Raw genomic sequence first — 17,827 nt, forward strand, 5'->3', positions numbered from 1 at the left:
AACTCTAGTGACATATTTGTGTGAGCGTCTATCTTGAGTGAGGGCATCAGATACTTCTGCTGAGGAGACCTGAGGAACGAGTAAGGCTCAGACATTTTGAAGAGAAAGACACTGATTCAACTTTTCTGAAGATTATCTGGTAAGACTTAAAGCAAGAGGGGTATCTTATTTCCTGTTCCTTGACCAGGAGTCTAATGTTAATGAAGGTACAGACCAACCTGTGAGGCCACATGTTTGAGAACAATCTGACCAAGGAGACCAGTCGGAAAGCTGACAGTTGACAGGGCATTCCACCACACACGATGTGTTCATCGGCCAGTTCTTCTCCAGGCCAAGCTGAAAGGAGAGAGGTAGATGTGTTTGTATTGACCTGGAAGCTTGGCTCGGTGTAGCGGTAGAAGGAGGGTGGGAGGAAGAGAAGAAGAGTAGTGGAGAGGAGAGGAAGAAAAAGCAAGATGCATAATAGAATTAAAAGGGTACCTGGAGGTCAAACACCCAAACTTATAAATAGAAAGTGGTTCAACCCAGAAGAGTGGGAGAAAAGGGCACAGGATGAGTGGAGGAGCCCGTTTACCCAATGCTGTTGAACTGTTTAGATAAGTCATGAAAAAAAGTAGCTTTAGTCTCCAAATTGGCCTAATTTCCCTAAACAAGGAACAAATAGGTGTAAGCACGATTCCTTTCCATTAGTTAAAAACCAAAAATATCACCAATATATAGATCTATAGTTGTATCTTTGGGATAAAAATTTATCTTTGCATGTGCATGTTAAACTGAAAAGCAAAAGGTTTGAAAGACAAATCACCATTTGAAAACTAAGTATTATAATGTATTGAAATAATATATTAGTTAAGTATGCTATCTCTTTCAAAAGGAAATATGGGTCACTAGAATTTTTTGATTATGAAAATTTTATATACACTTATTTTTTTTTACAAAGATTTTCTTTTCTAAAACTGATCTCAGCAGCTAACTGTAGTATAATTCACTTATTTTGGTTAGCCTTTCATCAGATACTAATATTGTGACATTTTATTGGCATGGAGTTCCTTACTTAAGCATTCTACTTTTAAAATAGGAGATTTCAAACTCATCGACTGTATATTAAAACAGTTAAAAAGTCCAAGGTACAAAGTAGCATGAAAATAGAAATATTTAAGAGCTTGTTAGGAGAGTACAATTTTGGGGTCGGGGGTAATTCTTGGGAATTTTCAAGATCTTGTTTTATTTCTGCATGGAAAAGAAGTTTATAGTGTCTAATGTACATAGCAAAAGCCGGCAAAAGAAAATTTTCCTGAAATCTTGTGTTGTGGTTCAAGTATAGCTCTTGGCTCTAAGTTATCCACTGAGAGAGGATCAGGTCAATGGCTGCAGGCTACATACCTCTGCAGGTGCTCCCATTATATTCTCAACCAGTAATACTTGACAAATTTTTGGCACAATTTTGGCACAAAATTTTTTACCATTTTTACCATATCAAAGTCTCATAGAGTCACTTAAAGTCATGGGAGGTTGCAGAAAGGACACTTAAGGTGATTACATGCTAAAAAAGATGTGTAACATTTAAGGTAGACAATAGTTTTGTGGAGAGAGGGTTTGAATCACAGAAGCGAACTCTTACTGACTCATTTCACTACAGAATTGAAAAGGATGTCTCTGTATAGATCTTCTGGGCATCGAGGAGTAAGACATTTAACCCTCTGCTACTTTTTTTTCTTAAACATTTATTGTGTCCTTTTTTCCCCCCCTCTCTTGCTCTCTCATCTGTGTAAACATATGTGTCTAAGTAAATGAAAAGAAATCTGTTCAGGGATCAAAGAATAGGAAAGGAGAAACCAATTACTAGGTATTGAGTGAATAAAGAAAAACATCAAAGAAAAAAATGCTATATAAATGCTAGATGGGTTTAACCCTAATTGTCCTCTTTGTTGGGTAGGAATGGCATTAGGGACACAGCAAGCGTTAGCTACTGCTGTTGGGCTGAATGCAGGGTTTGCACATGTATTAGTAGGTAGGCAATCAATCCATTATTAAAAAGATAGCTAGCTTTTCTCAGGGCTATTATTTAATACTACTGCATCCATGGGGATGGATAAAATGGGATATGAGTTGTTTATTCCAATTCCTGCAGAGAGAGCTCTATTCTCCCTAAAGACAGTATTTACTAGAATGTTATGATTTGAATCCCTAATTGTCACCACAGTATTCAAACATAATATTAATGCATAAGAGTAAATTTATCTAGGCTCCTGGATAACTGAAATTAGTTATTTCTCAGGGTTTTACTCACATTTCATTTAAGAAATTAAGGACTCTATTTATACCTCTGTTCTATAGTCATGTTTTTAAATTGGTTTTGTATGATTTGGGTTTAGCTTTCACAAAGCTCTCAGCTATTCATGGTAGATTTCATTCTGATCCACGAGGACATTTATATGTACACTTGCAAAAAAGGAGATATATTAATCAACTAGAAGTTGAACTAGCTCTCCAGCCAATATATGACTATAATAATGTTCATTAATACTAATGTTCTTTTTATAATGGTTACATTACTTTGATGTTACTAGTTCCAAAAGCAAATTAATTCAGGTGTAAAATTTATAATTAAAGTACGAATTCACTAAATTATGTTATAAGATGGTGGTGAGTGGAATTTATTAAGTAAACAACTCGTTTTCAGCACACTCGGGAGCTCCGTTCCCATGGACAGATATAACGAAGTTGTTAGGGCCATATGATAAAGATATCAAATGGATTAAGATATTTCCATCTCGAGTTTTCTCAGGAGTTGGAACAATTTACCATGGGCTTATATAACCTCTGGGATGTTTAGATAGAAGTTATGGTCACCATGTCTACTGAACCCCAATGAGGTCATAAGCTCCTCTCTATGTGTTCAAGATCTATGGAGGCTCCTGCTTATCTTGGTTCATGTTTAACCCAGTGGGGCTTAGATGCAGGAGGAGTTAAAACCTGTCAGGAATGTGAGTACCCATTTGGTATGGAAGTCAGACAAAATCATTACAACATGAAGTGTAGCTTCATGAAAGCTAAGAAAAGCCAACAACTACGTTTCCTCACATTTCATAAGGTCATACTTAGAAATGATGACATTACTTTTATAAATTGGAGAATTAATAGTTACAATTCTCTGTACCTCAAAGATATAATGGAAGACTTCATTCCTTTGTTTGAATTTTAAGCTCTCATCCAGACCTGAGTACTTAGACTCTCACAGCTGGATATTAGATCCTAATATCAAAATCTGCTACCAAACCACATGCGATCAATGTTTAGCAACAGAGAGAATAAATGATGGCTCTTGGCAGGTGTCCCAGGCAACACAAAATTCACATGAAATTACAAAAGATGATGAGTAGTCTGATTAAGATTTATTGCCTTTATTCACCTTGATTACTTATTGTTCCCCAAGCATTTCTTTCAAAATAGGCTAATTAGCATACCTTTGGGCTCCAAGCAGAACAAAACACAGGAAATTATGTGTAGAAATCAGTAGTTGGACAGTGTTTCTTTTCAAGAGGGTGCTTAGCAGCCTCTGAATAGTGCAGAAAAACATCTGTTGGCAATGAGCTGCATTGAGCACAGGTCACTTGGCTCAGCATGAATCGAAATTATTAGGGAAGACTTTACTCGCAGAGATATAACACAGTATCCCCTCACCTCTTCACAATATTTCAGGTCAACCGACTTGCCGTCACTTCGAACACAATCCAACATCCTTGTTTTAATGCCATTTCCACAAACTGCCTTCTCACTCAACTGGCACGTACTCCAGTCTGAAAGGAAAGGGAGCCCATCAGAACAGAAGGCTATGTAGGAAACAGATTTCAAATGAAACTCTGATGACCTGAATCCCATATTTAATTCACAACTGCTTCCTAAGCCGCACAATCAATCATCCCACATGCAGAACATATGGGTCCCGGCTTTGAACAAATCAAGAGTCAAATGGACTTGCTGGGGTTGCACATAGCTACAGGGATTATTCTTGAAGGCAGATGTCTTCTTGACCATCTTAACAGCTAGCCATTTGGTGATATCGTGAAACTGGCTTTGGCCTGCAGATCAAATGTCACTTAAAAATTTGTTTTCCTAATAAAAGGAGAAATTTAAAACTTAACATTATTTTTATTTTAGCCAAACAGTCATAATTTTTAACGGGTGGCACTTTAACTGTGTCGTTACACTCAAATAAAATACTATTTCACTTACTGTCCATACTTAGAATGTTTTAAAATATACACTTATTTATTTCAAAATCACTTTGGCCATATCCATTTAATTCTTTCACTTCATGTCTTTTGCAAAATAATCCTTTCATCTTTCTCTCCAGGGTAGCATAGCATGTCCCGGAGAATTGTGACTTCCTTTGTATCATCAAAGGAAACTGAAGAGAAAAACCTAAGGGAACAAAAGGCCAATCTGATGGCTGTGTGTTTTGTATAAGGTTTGGAGTTTATTTTAGTGTGAGAATGACTTGGGAAAAATTCCAAAATAAGCTTCGGGGTTGCCCCGCATCATATAAACTAACACATTCTCTTTTTTCCTAGAGTATGTGCCTTGATGGTATGGAGATGAGAGTTATGGAAAAAAATGGAATTCATAATAAACGTTTTTTTCAGAAAAAACCAACAACCCACTTACCCTTTTTCGTCTGTACCTTTAATAATACAGGAATATTAGTATCTTCTTCATATACTTTTTGGTAGCTTAAAATTGCCAACATTTTTACATAAGACTAATTGTGCTTATAAACTGCCCCCACACAAAGAATTGTCCCGGTATGTCACAGCAATTAAACATTTTCTGAAGATGTTTATCTTTCAATAAACCTGATAATTATGGGAAAGATGTATCTTTTACTTGCACCTTCCCGAAGTGGGAGGATGTCTTAGACCATTCACAATCTACCTTAAGGACTCAATGTTTGTGTGATACTTTCATTCTCTATATCTTGATGTTTATTAAAAACAGGTAACTATTTCTGCCATTATATAAAGAATTATCTCTGGGAAAGTAAGCAGCATGTCCAAGAGGGACATAGATGGAGATGAACAGTACTTATGGGAATGCTGCTGAGCTGAAACATGGGATTTGGCTTTTGTCTCGGTGATGAGGTGACTATGCACGTACCTGTTACATTATAATCATAGTGGAAGCAGTTTTTGTTTAGGTTACAAGGTTCCTTCTCAACAGCATTAGGGCAGGCTCTTCCTTCATCAGCAGGTTGTCTGATGGGATCAGCTGACCTTTGCCGGAAATTGCTTTGATTGCAAGGCTGACAAAGAAAAATACAGCTCCTCAGGAAGGCGAATACTCAGCCACACGAGAGCTAATATATTAGGGGGAGCACTGGAGCTGGAGTGAGACTGTTGGGGTCGCTGGTAACTTGAACAATCTCATTACACCTCAGTTTCATCATCTATAAAATCGAGGTGTTAGATGAGTTTCCGATGTCCCATCTAGCTGTAAGATGCTTAAGAGTCCGTGTGTCAAATACTAATAGATACACCACATCACATATATGCAAATGCATGCATATGATATTATGTGATTAATTATATTTATAATTAATATAACTATATATTCATTATGAATTAATGATATTAATGATAACTATAATTATATTAATATATAATTAGTGATCGGCATCACTAATATAGAATTAAAAATCAATCAATCTATCGAATTTAGATTCTTGGACCTGAAAAACCATTTTAAGAGTGACTTTAAATAACTAGCATTCAGTGACCTTGATTTTCCTAATGGGCACATCCCCATGCACAGGAACACAATTCAGCAGTTGAAAAAGACTAGCTTGCCATTCTGCTGCTGGCACCGTCTTGTTCTGAAAACATCTGGTTTCTAAGAACAGGAACTTCAAATCCGAGGCTATAGAATTAGTACAGAAAATCATCTGCATACCCTTGTGAAACAGTTGACTCCCTGTTGCTATTGAACCTGTATCCAAGTCAACCGGCAGCTCTGTTTTGCTCCTGCTCTATCAGTTGGCTGCTAATCAGCACCTTTAATAATGTTAACCCTGAGACAGAAAATGAATTTCGCCTCGAAAACATGCATCATAAATTCTTTGAAACTGTCTTATATTGTATTTCAGCAAATCAATTCCACATTGGATGTATTCTTCCTGGGCTTTTTGATGCCATTTTGAAATGTGCAGCTTTACAAAGGTTCCCCGGGCCAAGCCAAATTTCCTAAATCCTAAACAGCATGTTCTGTTTCAAATGACTCTTCCCAGGGTCCCGCGGAAGAGCCCCTACGGGCTGTTGAAATCTAGAAGCTTTGTGTGATTTGAAACTCTCAGCTGGCTTTGCAGGCCCACAGCGACACAGAGTCTGTGTGTGGAAAGAGATTCACTGACACACAGCTTTCTTCTTTCGATTCCCTTTTTTGCCAGATCTTTTGCGTTTTAGTGTTAATACTCCGGCTGCAGTATACCCACAGTGTGAAAGATTATTCCCACAATTTAAATAATATGGATTGGGCAAAAAGCAAGGGATGACAATAACCCGACACCATTAAAGTACTTTTACTAGAGCTTCATTCTTTTTCCCTTTACCTGGAGGGATTCATTATCACCAGTGCAGTTTTTAACATGCTGTGTATTTATAAGCCAATCTGAAGGCATTTTGTGCGGGTCCAGGAGGAGGATGGAGGAGCATAAAGCTTGCAAGAGGTTGAGCTGTTCTAGCGTGCGCCAAAACACGGCCGACTTTAAATGGCACAGTCACAGAATGAGGTAGCCAAGAAAACACCCTTGCCTTGGTAACTAATTTGGTAACTAATTTAGCAATTAGAGCATTAAAGCTTTAAAGCTTTAGTGGTAAGGGATTAAGTAAACGCTATTTTTTTTTTTTTTTTTTAAAGATTTTATTTATTTGACAGAGAGAGACACAGCGCGAGAGGGAACACAAGCAGGGGGAGTGGGAGGGAGAAGCAGGCTTCCCGCGGAGCAGGGAGCCCGATGTGGGGCTCGATCCCAGGACCCTGGGATCATGACCTGAGCTGAAGGCAGACGCTTAACGACTGAGCCACCCAGGCGCCCAAGTAAACGCTATTGATAAATGGTTAATCATCTCACCAAAGTGCATCGGGTCCACGGACCCCATTCAGATATCACGCAATCCTCAGGACACGGTAATTTGCACTCTCTAGAGCCGAGGGGCATCGCTTCTGGATCACAGAGGTAATCTTCTACATGGTCAGAAGGACCATCCGCTGTGTTCTGCATGCATCTAGAAGAAAACATACCTATTCAGTGAAGGAACCAGGACACTTAGAACAATGGCCAACCCATTCGATAGATGGTTCTTTCTAAGACATCATTATGGGGTTGGGAGGTGGGAAGGTTTGCCTTTGATAAATAAAATTCTCCAAACATGAAGACATAAAAGGATCTCTGCTTCCCATAAATACTTGCAGAGCTTCAGCATGATATAAAATGTACACTTGCTTGTATCATCATACTCTTTTAAAATTATAGCCCGTGTGGATTATAAACTCTGTATGTCTTCCTCTGAAAGAAGAGGGACTTTTACACTCATATATGATGCACCAACTAATGAGGACTGGTCCACAGAGATTCATTGAGGAACTTATTTTTGGAATTCTGGAATACAATGCACTTTTTTCTTCAGAAGGAAACGGCAGATTCCACAGAGAAAGTAGATTCGTACCTGATGGAATATGAGGCACACTGAACTTTTTTAGTGAGAGGTTTCATTAAGTATTTTCAAAAGTAACTGATGGCATTTATCAAGTTGTTTTGTCATTTAAAAAGTAATTTTAGCCTCCTGTATGCTGATAACTTAAAAGAAAGCCAGAAGTGAAAACACAATTATAGTAGCAATAGCACAAATTCTCTAAATGTGGTTGTTTGAATCTTCCTCTATCTTGACCTTTTTTTATTGTTAGTTTTCTTTCTAACAGAACAAATTCAAACATTTTATTATGTTTCATTCTTTTGTAAGCAGTCATGGAAGGCTTGTTTACTCATCTCTCGGGGATCTAATTAACGTGGCTAGTACCAGACTTCACTCTCAGTGTAGCTAATAATCTCTCCAGGCACTTTTCTAGTGGAAGAGAAAAACTTTATCCCTCATCTATAACTCAGAGAAGGTCTACCAAAGTAATGGGTTTGGGAAGAGAGTACATTGTTGGAGCTAAAAAGGCAGGCTTGTGTTCTTAAGCCTCTCAAAGCCATAGCAATGTTTTAAACTGTCGGTTAAATTACATTATCAGTTATACCTGGAATCTCACCTTTTCCCAGGGATTTACAATCAGTGCGGACATTGCATTTTCACAAATCTACTCTACAGAATTCCTTTCTCTACAGTGCTGCCCAATTTAAGAGAAATGTCGTTTTCCTGTGGGATACATTTAATGACGGGAAAACTGTGCTGTTGGTCATGTCTTAATTGGGTTTGTAGTCTGAAAAAATACCTCTGCGAATACCCACCTCTGCATTTTTTTGTGTGTGGCGTGTATTGGATAAAAATAGAAAAGAGCAACCACAAAAATATGCACAGGTAGACATTTATTTGATTGGATAAAAACAGAAAAGAGCATCCACAAAAATATGCACAGGTAGATATTTATTTGATTTCATTGAAGAAAAAATTATAAATTTCTTTGGGAGAATTTTAGTTTTCCAGGAAAAAGTTCTATCTTTGATGGCATTTTAAAAATATTCTGTTGACAGCAGCTTTGAGAGGACATGGAGCAGCTTTGAGATGACAGGGAACGGGTTTAATGCTCAAAAGTTGGGTTTGCTGCTAAGGCAAGATTGTATTCATGGTAAGCACCAACACAGTGTACAAGGATTAACTTGCAAAATTACCTATTGATCCAGAGTTAAAGACAGACGTTCAATACTCTATTAAGTAGTTATGTACATAAAACTACATTTTTACAGGCTTTTCTCCTTTAATTCTTTATTATACAGCTAATTTATTCAGTTTAGGAAAATCAGAACAAAAAAAGTCACACGATTCTATCTCTGACTGAGATAGAATCTCTCTATGTAAGCATATATTTTACTTCATTAAATAGAGCAAATTTTACCTACTATTTGTACTGTTTAAAAAATCAATAATACATTATGAACATCTCTTCATATCATTAACAATTTTTCTAAGATATAATTTTTTTTAAAGATTTCTTTATTTGAGGGGGGGAGGGGCAGAGAGAGAGAACCCAAGCCAATTCTTCCCTCAGCACAGAGCCAACGCGGGGTTTGATTTCAGGAGCTTGAGAGCTGAAACCAAGGGTCAGATGCTTAACACGCTGTACCACCCGGGCGCCCCAACTAAGATAGAATTTTTAATGACTATATTTGAATGACATCATTTCAACGTGCCACAACTGTTAAAAATGTCCTTATTGTTGACATTCAGATTATTTATGTTTTATTTACTTTATTTGGTATTAATCAGTTTTTAAAATCACTCTAGAAAACAGAATAAATATTTGCATCAAGTTTTAAGCACAAAGGAAGGCACTTTAAGTTCATTTGCTTTCTTCAAATTCTTGGCCTTTTCCCTTTCCACAGGACAGGGAATTATGCTGTGAGAACACTGAGCTGTGTTAGAAATACATAGTGCAGAACCGAGCTGGAGGCAAAGGGTGGGACAGAGGCCAGCCATGGGTATGACAGTAAGGAGGTACACTGTCTGCAGAGAATTCAAAAGCAACAGTAAAAATAACCAAATCTGTTGCTTTTTATTATCTTTTTTATTATCACCAGGTGCTAGAAATTCTAAAAAAAAATGTCTGTGAAAAATATCCCTTCCCACCAGGGAAAATCACTTCTGCCACCAGCCTTTGATGTACATGCCATCCTGAAAGAGAAAGAATGACATTGGATAAATTGGTACCTGCTCTCTTACAGACTCATCTATCCTGAAATGTCATCCAATGCTTGCATATAAGCAGGACATTTTGACCTTAATTAGCAGAGGATAAGGTTAGAAAAGTTTACTACTCAATCTGTAACAAATAGGAACATTATTACATGATCAGAGATCACAATCGATACGGACCTTCTCTTTTCTCTATTGACATTAAAGATGTTTACTGAAAAAATAAATTGATCTCAAAAGTTACTTTGCTTAAGATGTAGCAGGAAATGTTGAGAGTATCTATTTATAAAGCAAGAAAAAGCAACATCTACAAAGATCATTGAAGGGAAAGCTGAAAGAACAGTTCTTTATTATAATTTTTCTTACAAAAAACCAAATTGATCAAAATCTTTTTATAGGGAAAATATTTTTAAATTTGAAGGAGAAAATTTAAATTTGGAAGGGAAGGGTGGAAAATGGAATCTCTGTCTTTTCCTTACCTTTCCCTACCAACTTATTACCTCCCAACCCCTCATCCACCTTTAAGTTCCTCAGAAAAATAGCTTGAGAGTTCAGAGGGCTTGTGAGAAAAGAAATAGAGATTATTTTTATTGGAAACAAACTTATACAGATTGTGCTGAAGTTTTACAATACAAATGGTAATTCGCTCTACTTTTCTATTGAGAAATACAAATCTTAAATTCATGGGAAGTTAGGTCAGAGCTTGTCCACAACATGAACTGTCGAGTTTTGGATGTTTTGACATTTGTCTTAACTGTGTGTCACTCAGCAGGGTTAGAAGAAACTGGTATAAAGAGTGACAAATCTGTTGCTTTACTAGATGGGTGCTCTTGGTAAATTACTTAGTACTTCTGAATCTACTCTATAAAGTGGAGATAATAAAACCTCATACACTTGTTCCGTAGGGTTCCAGAACGCTTAAGAGCCATATGCAGATACCGCAGGGAAAATTTAATGAGTATCCAAACTGTATTAGGTGTCAGGGAATTTCTGTGACTATGACAGGGTCTCTCGGTCTGGAGAAAGCTATAGAGTTTAACAAAAACGACAGACAGTAAATGGATCTTTCCAAACAATGAGGGGTACGTGGGGTACTGTGGAGCAACACTGCTCAACAGAACTTTCTGTGCTGATGGACAAGCTCTATCCCTCTGGAACATTTGAAATGTGTCTAGTGCGGCTGAGGAAATGTATTTTTAATTTAACTTTAATTAGTTTAAATTTAAAATGAAATAGCCCCACGTGGCTAGTGGTTACCCTACTGGGCAGTATGCCCACAGAACAAATGAGCAGCACTAGGTATTAGGGAAGGCTTCCTGGAGGAGTTGAAAGTAGTCACAAGTTTGCCAGTTTGAGGATACAAAGGAGCAAGAGTTTACAACAGTTTATCACTAAAAAGCAGTCAGAAATATTTTTGGCCTTTAAGAACAAAGTCATTGGGGTTGGAAAAACTGCCTTAGTTCAGCTTGCATTCAATATGTGGATCTTTCTTTTCAGGAGCACCTTGAAGTGAGGCTCCCTGTCAGAGGCCCCGTGTAGCAACCTGCTGCTTGAAGCAGATCCCCTTGGAGCATCCACGAACGCAGGCTCCCTAGAAATAAAGCTGAAGACAGTCTGATGCAGGGAACTGGGGAGGAGTAAGGGCCTTACCTCACTTTTCGGGTCTGCACGCCTTCTCCACAGTTATCGCGCATGTTGACAAAGGTCACTTTGCAGATGCTCCACGGCTCTGGGACCCACACGTACTGGCTGCAGTCACTGTGGCAAGGGACCACCTCATACACCTGAAACACACACAGTTCTCAGGGATTTCTCTGCAGGGAACCCGAGGAGCGCAACTGGGAGCCCCTCACCTCCACGACGAACGCTGTATTCCTGTTTAGCTATTTCCATTCCTCTCCTTTATGACAGGCTCATTATTCTAAGACAGGACTATAGAAAACCTCTTGAGAGTTCCAGCAGTAATGGGCAGGGCTAGCTGTGTTGTATTCTCTTGATCCTTGATCCTCTATCACATTACAGTTGCACGTGTGACCTGGCGAAACGCCCGGGACACCTCGCACACTGCCCCGTACTGCCCCCCACTGCACAGTACTGTAATTTCATGGGCCATCTGTCTTCTTCACGGTGTTGTGGGTCTTCAACACTTAGGCCGGAGTGCTCCTATGTTAGGCATTCTATAGAGATTTGTTGAATAGATGAATGAATGAATAAATGAATGAATAAATTAAATAAGCATATAAAAGTAGCTGTTTTCAAAGGAATATAACTTGGCCTGTTTTCCAAACGAATGTACATAGCAATAAGAATTTATATATTTTTTGCATTCTGTATGTGAAGCTAAATTAAACGATAAATAACAAGAAATAAAACCATTTTAAAACTAACCCTTAAGCATTTAGGGCTTGGAAGCAAGGTCTGAAATTGGCCTCGTATTACCCAGTTACAGCCCAAAGCAAGGAGGGTCCACATGACACAAAGCCAATTGTCTTGCTCCTGTCCACAAAGCCTGAAAGCCCCACAGTTAGGCTGGTGTGTTTGGTTTCAGGATTTTAGAACAATGAACCAATTATGCTTTTTTCTCAGTGAGAAGAATGACTAAGCCAAGGAAATAAACTGTATAATCCACTGCAACACAGCTGACTCAACCATTAAAGAAAAATGTCTTTTAAAATAATTTCAAAATCTATGGTAATTCAACATTATTGCCTATTTCACACACAACACACACTAGTATATGTATGCTTTGTGTAACTATATAATTCCAGAAAATATAGATATAAATAGCCCTTTGAAGCTATTTTGTGCAAATTTTAGTGAGTAAATAAAGTTGACCTATTCAAGAAGTAAGAATGGAATAGTAAGAATAAAGACTATGCACCGTTGGAATAAGAACCTATCATTATTGTTATAAATTATCACCTCCACATTGGGTACTGCATTAAAATCGTACTAAGTACTACGGAGTAAAACATTACCCTACAACTTGTGCGGAAGGGAAAAACTGAAGGAGAAATGCCATTTTCCCTAATCTTTCAATGGCTTTCATTCTAATCTCCTACACTGGACTGAATACAAATCAGTTCAGAGCAACTTCCTGCCACCCACCTTCAGCCCACCTGCACCTTTACCTCTCCCCCCCGGGGAAGCATGACAGCATTAACAAGAGATGGCACTGCCTTTTCAAGGCTGGTGAAGTGAAGCTTGTTCTCCCCGCCCCTGCACCTCAGCCCTGATACTGAAGTGGGAAAACACAGGTAGCATGCTGGGGCGGGGGTGGGTGGGGGGAAACAGCTGCAGAACAAAAATTTTATGGAAAATGTGGTATTTTCTCCCTGTAAAAGATAAAAGACAATAGCAGGAAAAGAAATACATTCTCTGAAGTCGGGAGTGAAAAAGAAAGCAAGCAGTATTCTTCCATGAACCAGAAGGTTTAGAAGTTCTTACCTGGGCCTGGAGTAGTGTTCAACAGGAATGAAGAAAAGGGAGAGGAAAAAGATAAGGAAAAACGTCAGTATACTGGATGAAAAAATTCGTGTTCTAAGTTAAAATATTATTTTACCTACACATAAAAGCCAACTTTTTTTTTTTTTTTTTTTGGTAAATGATTACAATATCTTCATTAAGCCTTGGGAGAGAAAAAGCAACTCATTATTGTTTAAAGTGAAGATATACAAAGGAGTATTATAAACAACACAGCCAAGGAAAAGATTAGATGGGCAGGATGAAGAAATCTTAAAAAACTGAGTAGACCTTAAAATACATATATCATGGGGGATAGATAAATTGTGAGTGAAATCTACCCATAGACTGATTGATTAATCTATTGATTTTAATCCATCCATCCACCTACATTTCTTGGGATGAGAATTTGCTTCCTCAATCAGAAAATGGTACTTCAAAGACCATTACCAAGTCAATGGACCACTGATTATGTTATTGAGGAATATATAATTGTGATAAAAAAAATCCATGTGATTTACAATTTTCAAAGTTAACACAAACCTTTGTATATTCTTTCCTAATATTTTACTGATAAGGTCCTAGAAATTTCTATTTTTAAATGTAGAACATCTGTACTCAGAGTCAGGAATCTACTATTTCTTGTTTTAGCTTTAATTTTTAGTTGTTAATAACTTAATATACCACCAGTAAGATGATTAACAAGTACCTAAATGTCCCCATCAAACTCTGCATTAAATTTTACCAGAGTTGGAGAGTGACAGAAAAATGGCTTAGGTAAAAGACTTTTCATAGCAAAGACAACTTGGCAGAAGGTCCTGAACCTTTGAAAATTCGCTAGTAAAAAAAATGCTGAGGCAAACACAGCTTATTTTAATTGAAAGGCTCATTGGCTGTACGTACACACACACACACACACACACACACACTGAGCCTATACATTTATGTAGAATTTCTCTTTATTAGGACCATGGAGCAGAAGTTATTATAAGTTAAGTTTACCTATGGAAATTTAAGATTTCAAAACTTGTAGAAAAATATTCCTTTGCATTATAAAGCTTACATTTCAGTTACAGTGTTTCATTAGGGTTATGTTAACTGAATTTTCTTCTTTGCAAATATTCACTCTGGCAGGAAAACTCATTGACCAGTAGATGGCAGCAGTACTGCGTATTAGTCACCGATGGTTGCCTTGAAGGGCACATTCAGCAACTTCACTCAGGGAAAAAAAAAAATCAAGATTTTTTCAGAGTAGTACTTTCTACGGCATTTAATTCTCCACTTTCTTTGTCCTTAATTTCTTTATTCAAAATTTATTTTTATTTTCTCTAGACTGTACCTTTATTTTACCTTATTATTTTTGAAGATCTAATTGGCTTTCCCATGTGATTCATGAATTGGGCGGCATCCCATTTAGCAGGTGGAGGGGAGCACCCTACAGTATATCTTTATTATCATTAACAATTTAAGTTAATGTGGGAAGTAAAGTATGTGTACTGGTAAGCAGTGTGTTTGGAGATTAAAATTAATCTATGTATGCATGAAACCTATCTGCATATTTAAAGTTGGTTCATATATATGATTTGGCTCATTTGATTGTGACACTATAAATACATATCTTAACATCTACACATACTATATTAAGTTTATTCTTTGTTAATTCACATGTAGGTCAAACATGATAATAATTGCTTATATCTTATATTACATTTGAATTAGTCACAATTCCCTCTATCAGTCTTTTTATTTTATATCTCCAATAGAACACAAGTAACAACTATTAACAGCAGCTAATGAAATGAACATACAAAAATCAAATAAGGTTCCAAATAAAATTCAAAAGGTCAAAGACTAAATTGGTAGATAACATAATTACACTGACTTTGAAGTCATCTTTATATCTTTTTTAACATATTTTGTATCAAACAAATTTAAATGAACAGTCAAATTCATATTTCCTAGTTTTATTTTTTGATTTTTTTAGAGAGGGATGGAGAGAGAGTGTATGAGGGGCAGAGAGAGAGGGAGAGAGAATCTTAAGCAGTCTCCACACCCAGCATAAGCCAGACGAGGAGCTCAATCTCACAACCCTGAGATCCTGACCTGAGCTGATACAAAGACATTCAACCAACTGAGCCACTCAGGAGGACCCCCCCCAACCTTCTTTTTAGAGAGGGAGAAGGATGGGGGGGAGGGAGGGGGAGGGAGGAAGGGGGGGAGGGGGAGAGGGAGAGAGAGAGAGAGAGAGAGAGAGAGAGATCTCCTAGTTTTAGATCCAAATCCAAATACTTTCTTTCATTTTAAGTAGTTGGTAATTGAGATGTCTTTTCTGAGAGTCTAGGGGAACTATAATAATGAGACAGTCTTGCTCTCAGCACACAGCTAGATACAATTTTATGATATTATTTTAAAGGTAGGTGTCATTTTGATTTCCATTTCCATTTTTCATATGCATATACATGCAAGGTACTAAATCTCCTAATGCAAAGATAATGTATCTGATTTGGGATTATAAGAACATACATATATTTACTCAGGCATTCTAAGGATAAAATAGGTCAAATTTCTTATTCAGGGCTATTGTTTATTCTTCTCCATTTTGGAGGAAAAAAAATAGATCATTGTGAATCTAAATAACATGTTAATATTCTCAGTATTAGAATCAGTGGTAGAAAATACCTGGTTGACATGGTCCAGTTTGGGGCAAGGCCTCCCTCCATTATAGGGTTTTTCACGCAACCATTTAGACCGAACCTTGACGCCACTCCCACAGGACTTACTGCAGCGAGACCAGTTGGACCACTCGCTGAGCTTGCAGTCAGAGGGACAGGGGATGATGCAAGCCTCTTCAATGTAACCTGAGTGGAAACAAGCCAGATGAGAGTCCTCTTCTCCACATGTGACTTGCCCACTACCACCCACCATTCTAGCTCATTTAGAAGGTCCAAGTTTGACTTGACAGCAACATGCAAATGCAAATATGTCTGCGTTGTGAGGAACTCAAATTAAATTCTGCAGGAAAATGACACGTACGTACAGTGACTCTGTTAAAGTAACAGCTGAGCAGCGGCCATATGATCTGTTTAGGATTCATGCTCACCACATTTCAACATTTCTGACTTTCTGACAGCTCATGTTTAATTGACAATAACCTGTCGGCTGCTATATCGTTCTCAGGCTGTCAGAATGATACATTAAAAAAAATTATAACAGCTTTCTATAAAATTCTCTGTGTTAATGTCACACAAGCCGAAGTGTTTGAGTCCATGCAATATTCTTCCTCAAGAAGAGAGCCAGACCCTCTCAATCAACATCCAAAAGGAACCGTTTAACTTAGCACCTTATGTTTCCCCTTTGAAAATCAAATCTGGAGAAGAAAATGAAGGATGTTAAATAATGTCTCATAGTTTTTAGTGCTGTCAATTTCAAAACAATTTCACATCTTGCATTCATTGTATTCTCTTGAAAATCTTCTAAATGTATTGGGCAGGTATTGATATTCTACTGGACAGATAGGAAAACAAATGCGGAAAGATAATTGACAAGTGCAGGATCACATAGTAAGAGATGGGGTCTAGTCCAGTACTCATTCCATCAAATCACACAGTCAATTAGCTTAACAGTCTACAGATGTGATTTGAGAAATGGGTGCATTTTCCTGGAACAGTCCCTTATTACCAATTTGGCATTTCACAATATCAATTCATCACTAGTATTCTCCAGGCAAATATGTGGAAAAAGCAAAATTTCCTTTGCTCAAGAGTCAAATGCATGGTTGTTCTGGGTAATACTCTGATGTGCAGAGGGTTTGCTCTTGTACCATTTTAGATTAGCATCAAGGATCTGAGTTTGAAAATGGTAATAATATAAACAACTTGTACTAGGGAACTCTAGGTTGGTTTACAATTTTTTTTTATTGAGATATAATTCATACACTGTAAAAGTCAGCTTATGTTTTGGTTTTTAATATATTCACTGAGTCATACAATCATCACCACTATCTAATTTTAGAACATGTTCATCGCCACAAAAAGAAACCCTATATCCATTAGCAGTCACCTCCCGTTTTCCCCTCCCTCATCATCTGGCAACAACTCATCCACTTTCTGTCCCTAAGAATTCACCTGTTCTGGACATTTCATAGAATGAAAGCAAACATTCTGCGGTCTTTTTTGATTGGCTTATTTCACTTAGTATAATGTTTTCAGGGTTCATCTATGTTATAGCATGTGTTAGTACTTCACTCCTTTTTATGACTGAGTAGTGTTCCATTGTATGGATAGATCATATTTTGTTTATCCACTCATCAGCAGATGGATATTTTAGTTCTTTCCCTATTTTGTGTATTATGAATAATGCTGCTGTGAATGTTTGTGTATCAGTTTCTGTGTGAACATGTTTTTAATTCTCATGGGTATATATCTAGGAGTGGAATTGCTGGGTCATATTGTAACTCTATA

At 37.4% G+C, this 17,827-nt stretch overlaps 1 protein-coding gene across 1 annotated transcript in view; it reads right to left on the bottom strand.

The window, feature by feature from the left end:
* Positions 1–17,827, bottom strand: part of THSD7A (thrombospondin type 1 domain containing 7A) — a 436,418-nt gene that overhangs the window by 25,288 nt on the left and 393,303 nt on the right. The window contains exons 14-20 of the mRNA XM_078059314.1: positions 16,047–16,225; positions 13,353–13,358; positions 11,556–11,689; positions 7,127–7,280; positions 5,158–5,302; positions 3,685–3,800; positions 219–336 (exon numbers count right to left, since the gene is read on the bottom strand). Coding sequence (XP_077915440.1) covers positions 219–336; positions 3,685–3,800; positions 5,158–5,302; positions 7,127–7,280; positions 11,556–11,689; positions 13,353–13,358; positions 16,047–16,225 — 852 coding nt within the window. The remainder of the gene's footprint in view (positions 1–218; positions 337–3,684; positions 3,801–5,157; positions 5,303–7,126; positions 7,281–11,555; positions 11,690–13,352; positions 13,359–16,046; positions 16,226–17,827) is intronic.

The sequence above is a fragment of the Halichoerus grypus genome, chromosome 12 (assembly GCF_964656455.1).
Source record: "Halichoerus grypus chromosome 12, mHalGry1.hap1.1, whole genome shotgun sequence".
In the NCBI taxonomy this organism is placed as follows: Eukaryota; Metazoa; Chordata; class Mammalia; order Carnivora; family Phocidae; genus Halichoerus; species Halichoerus grypus.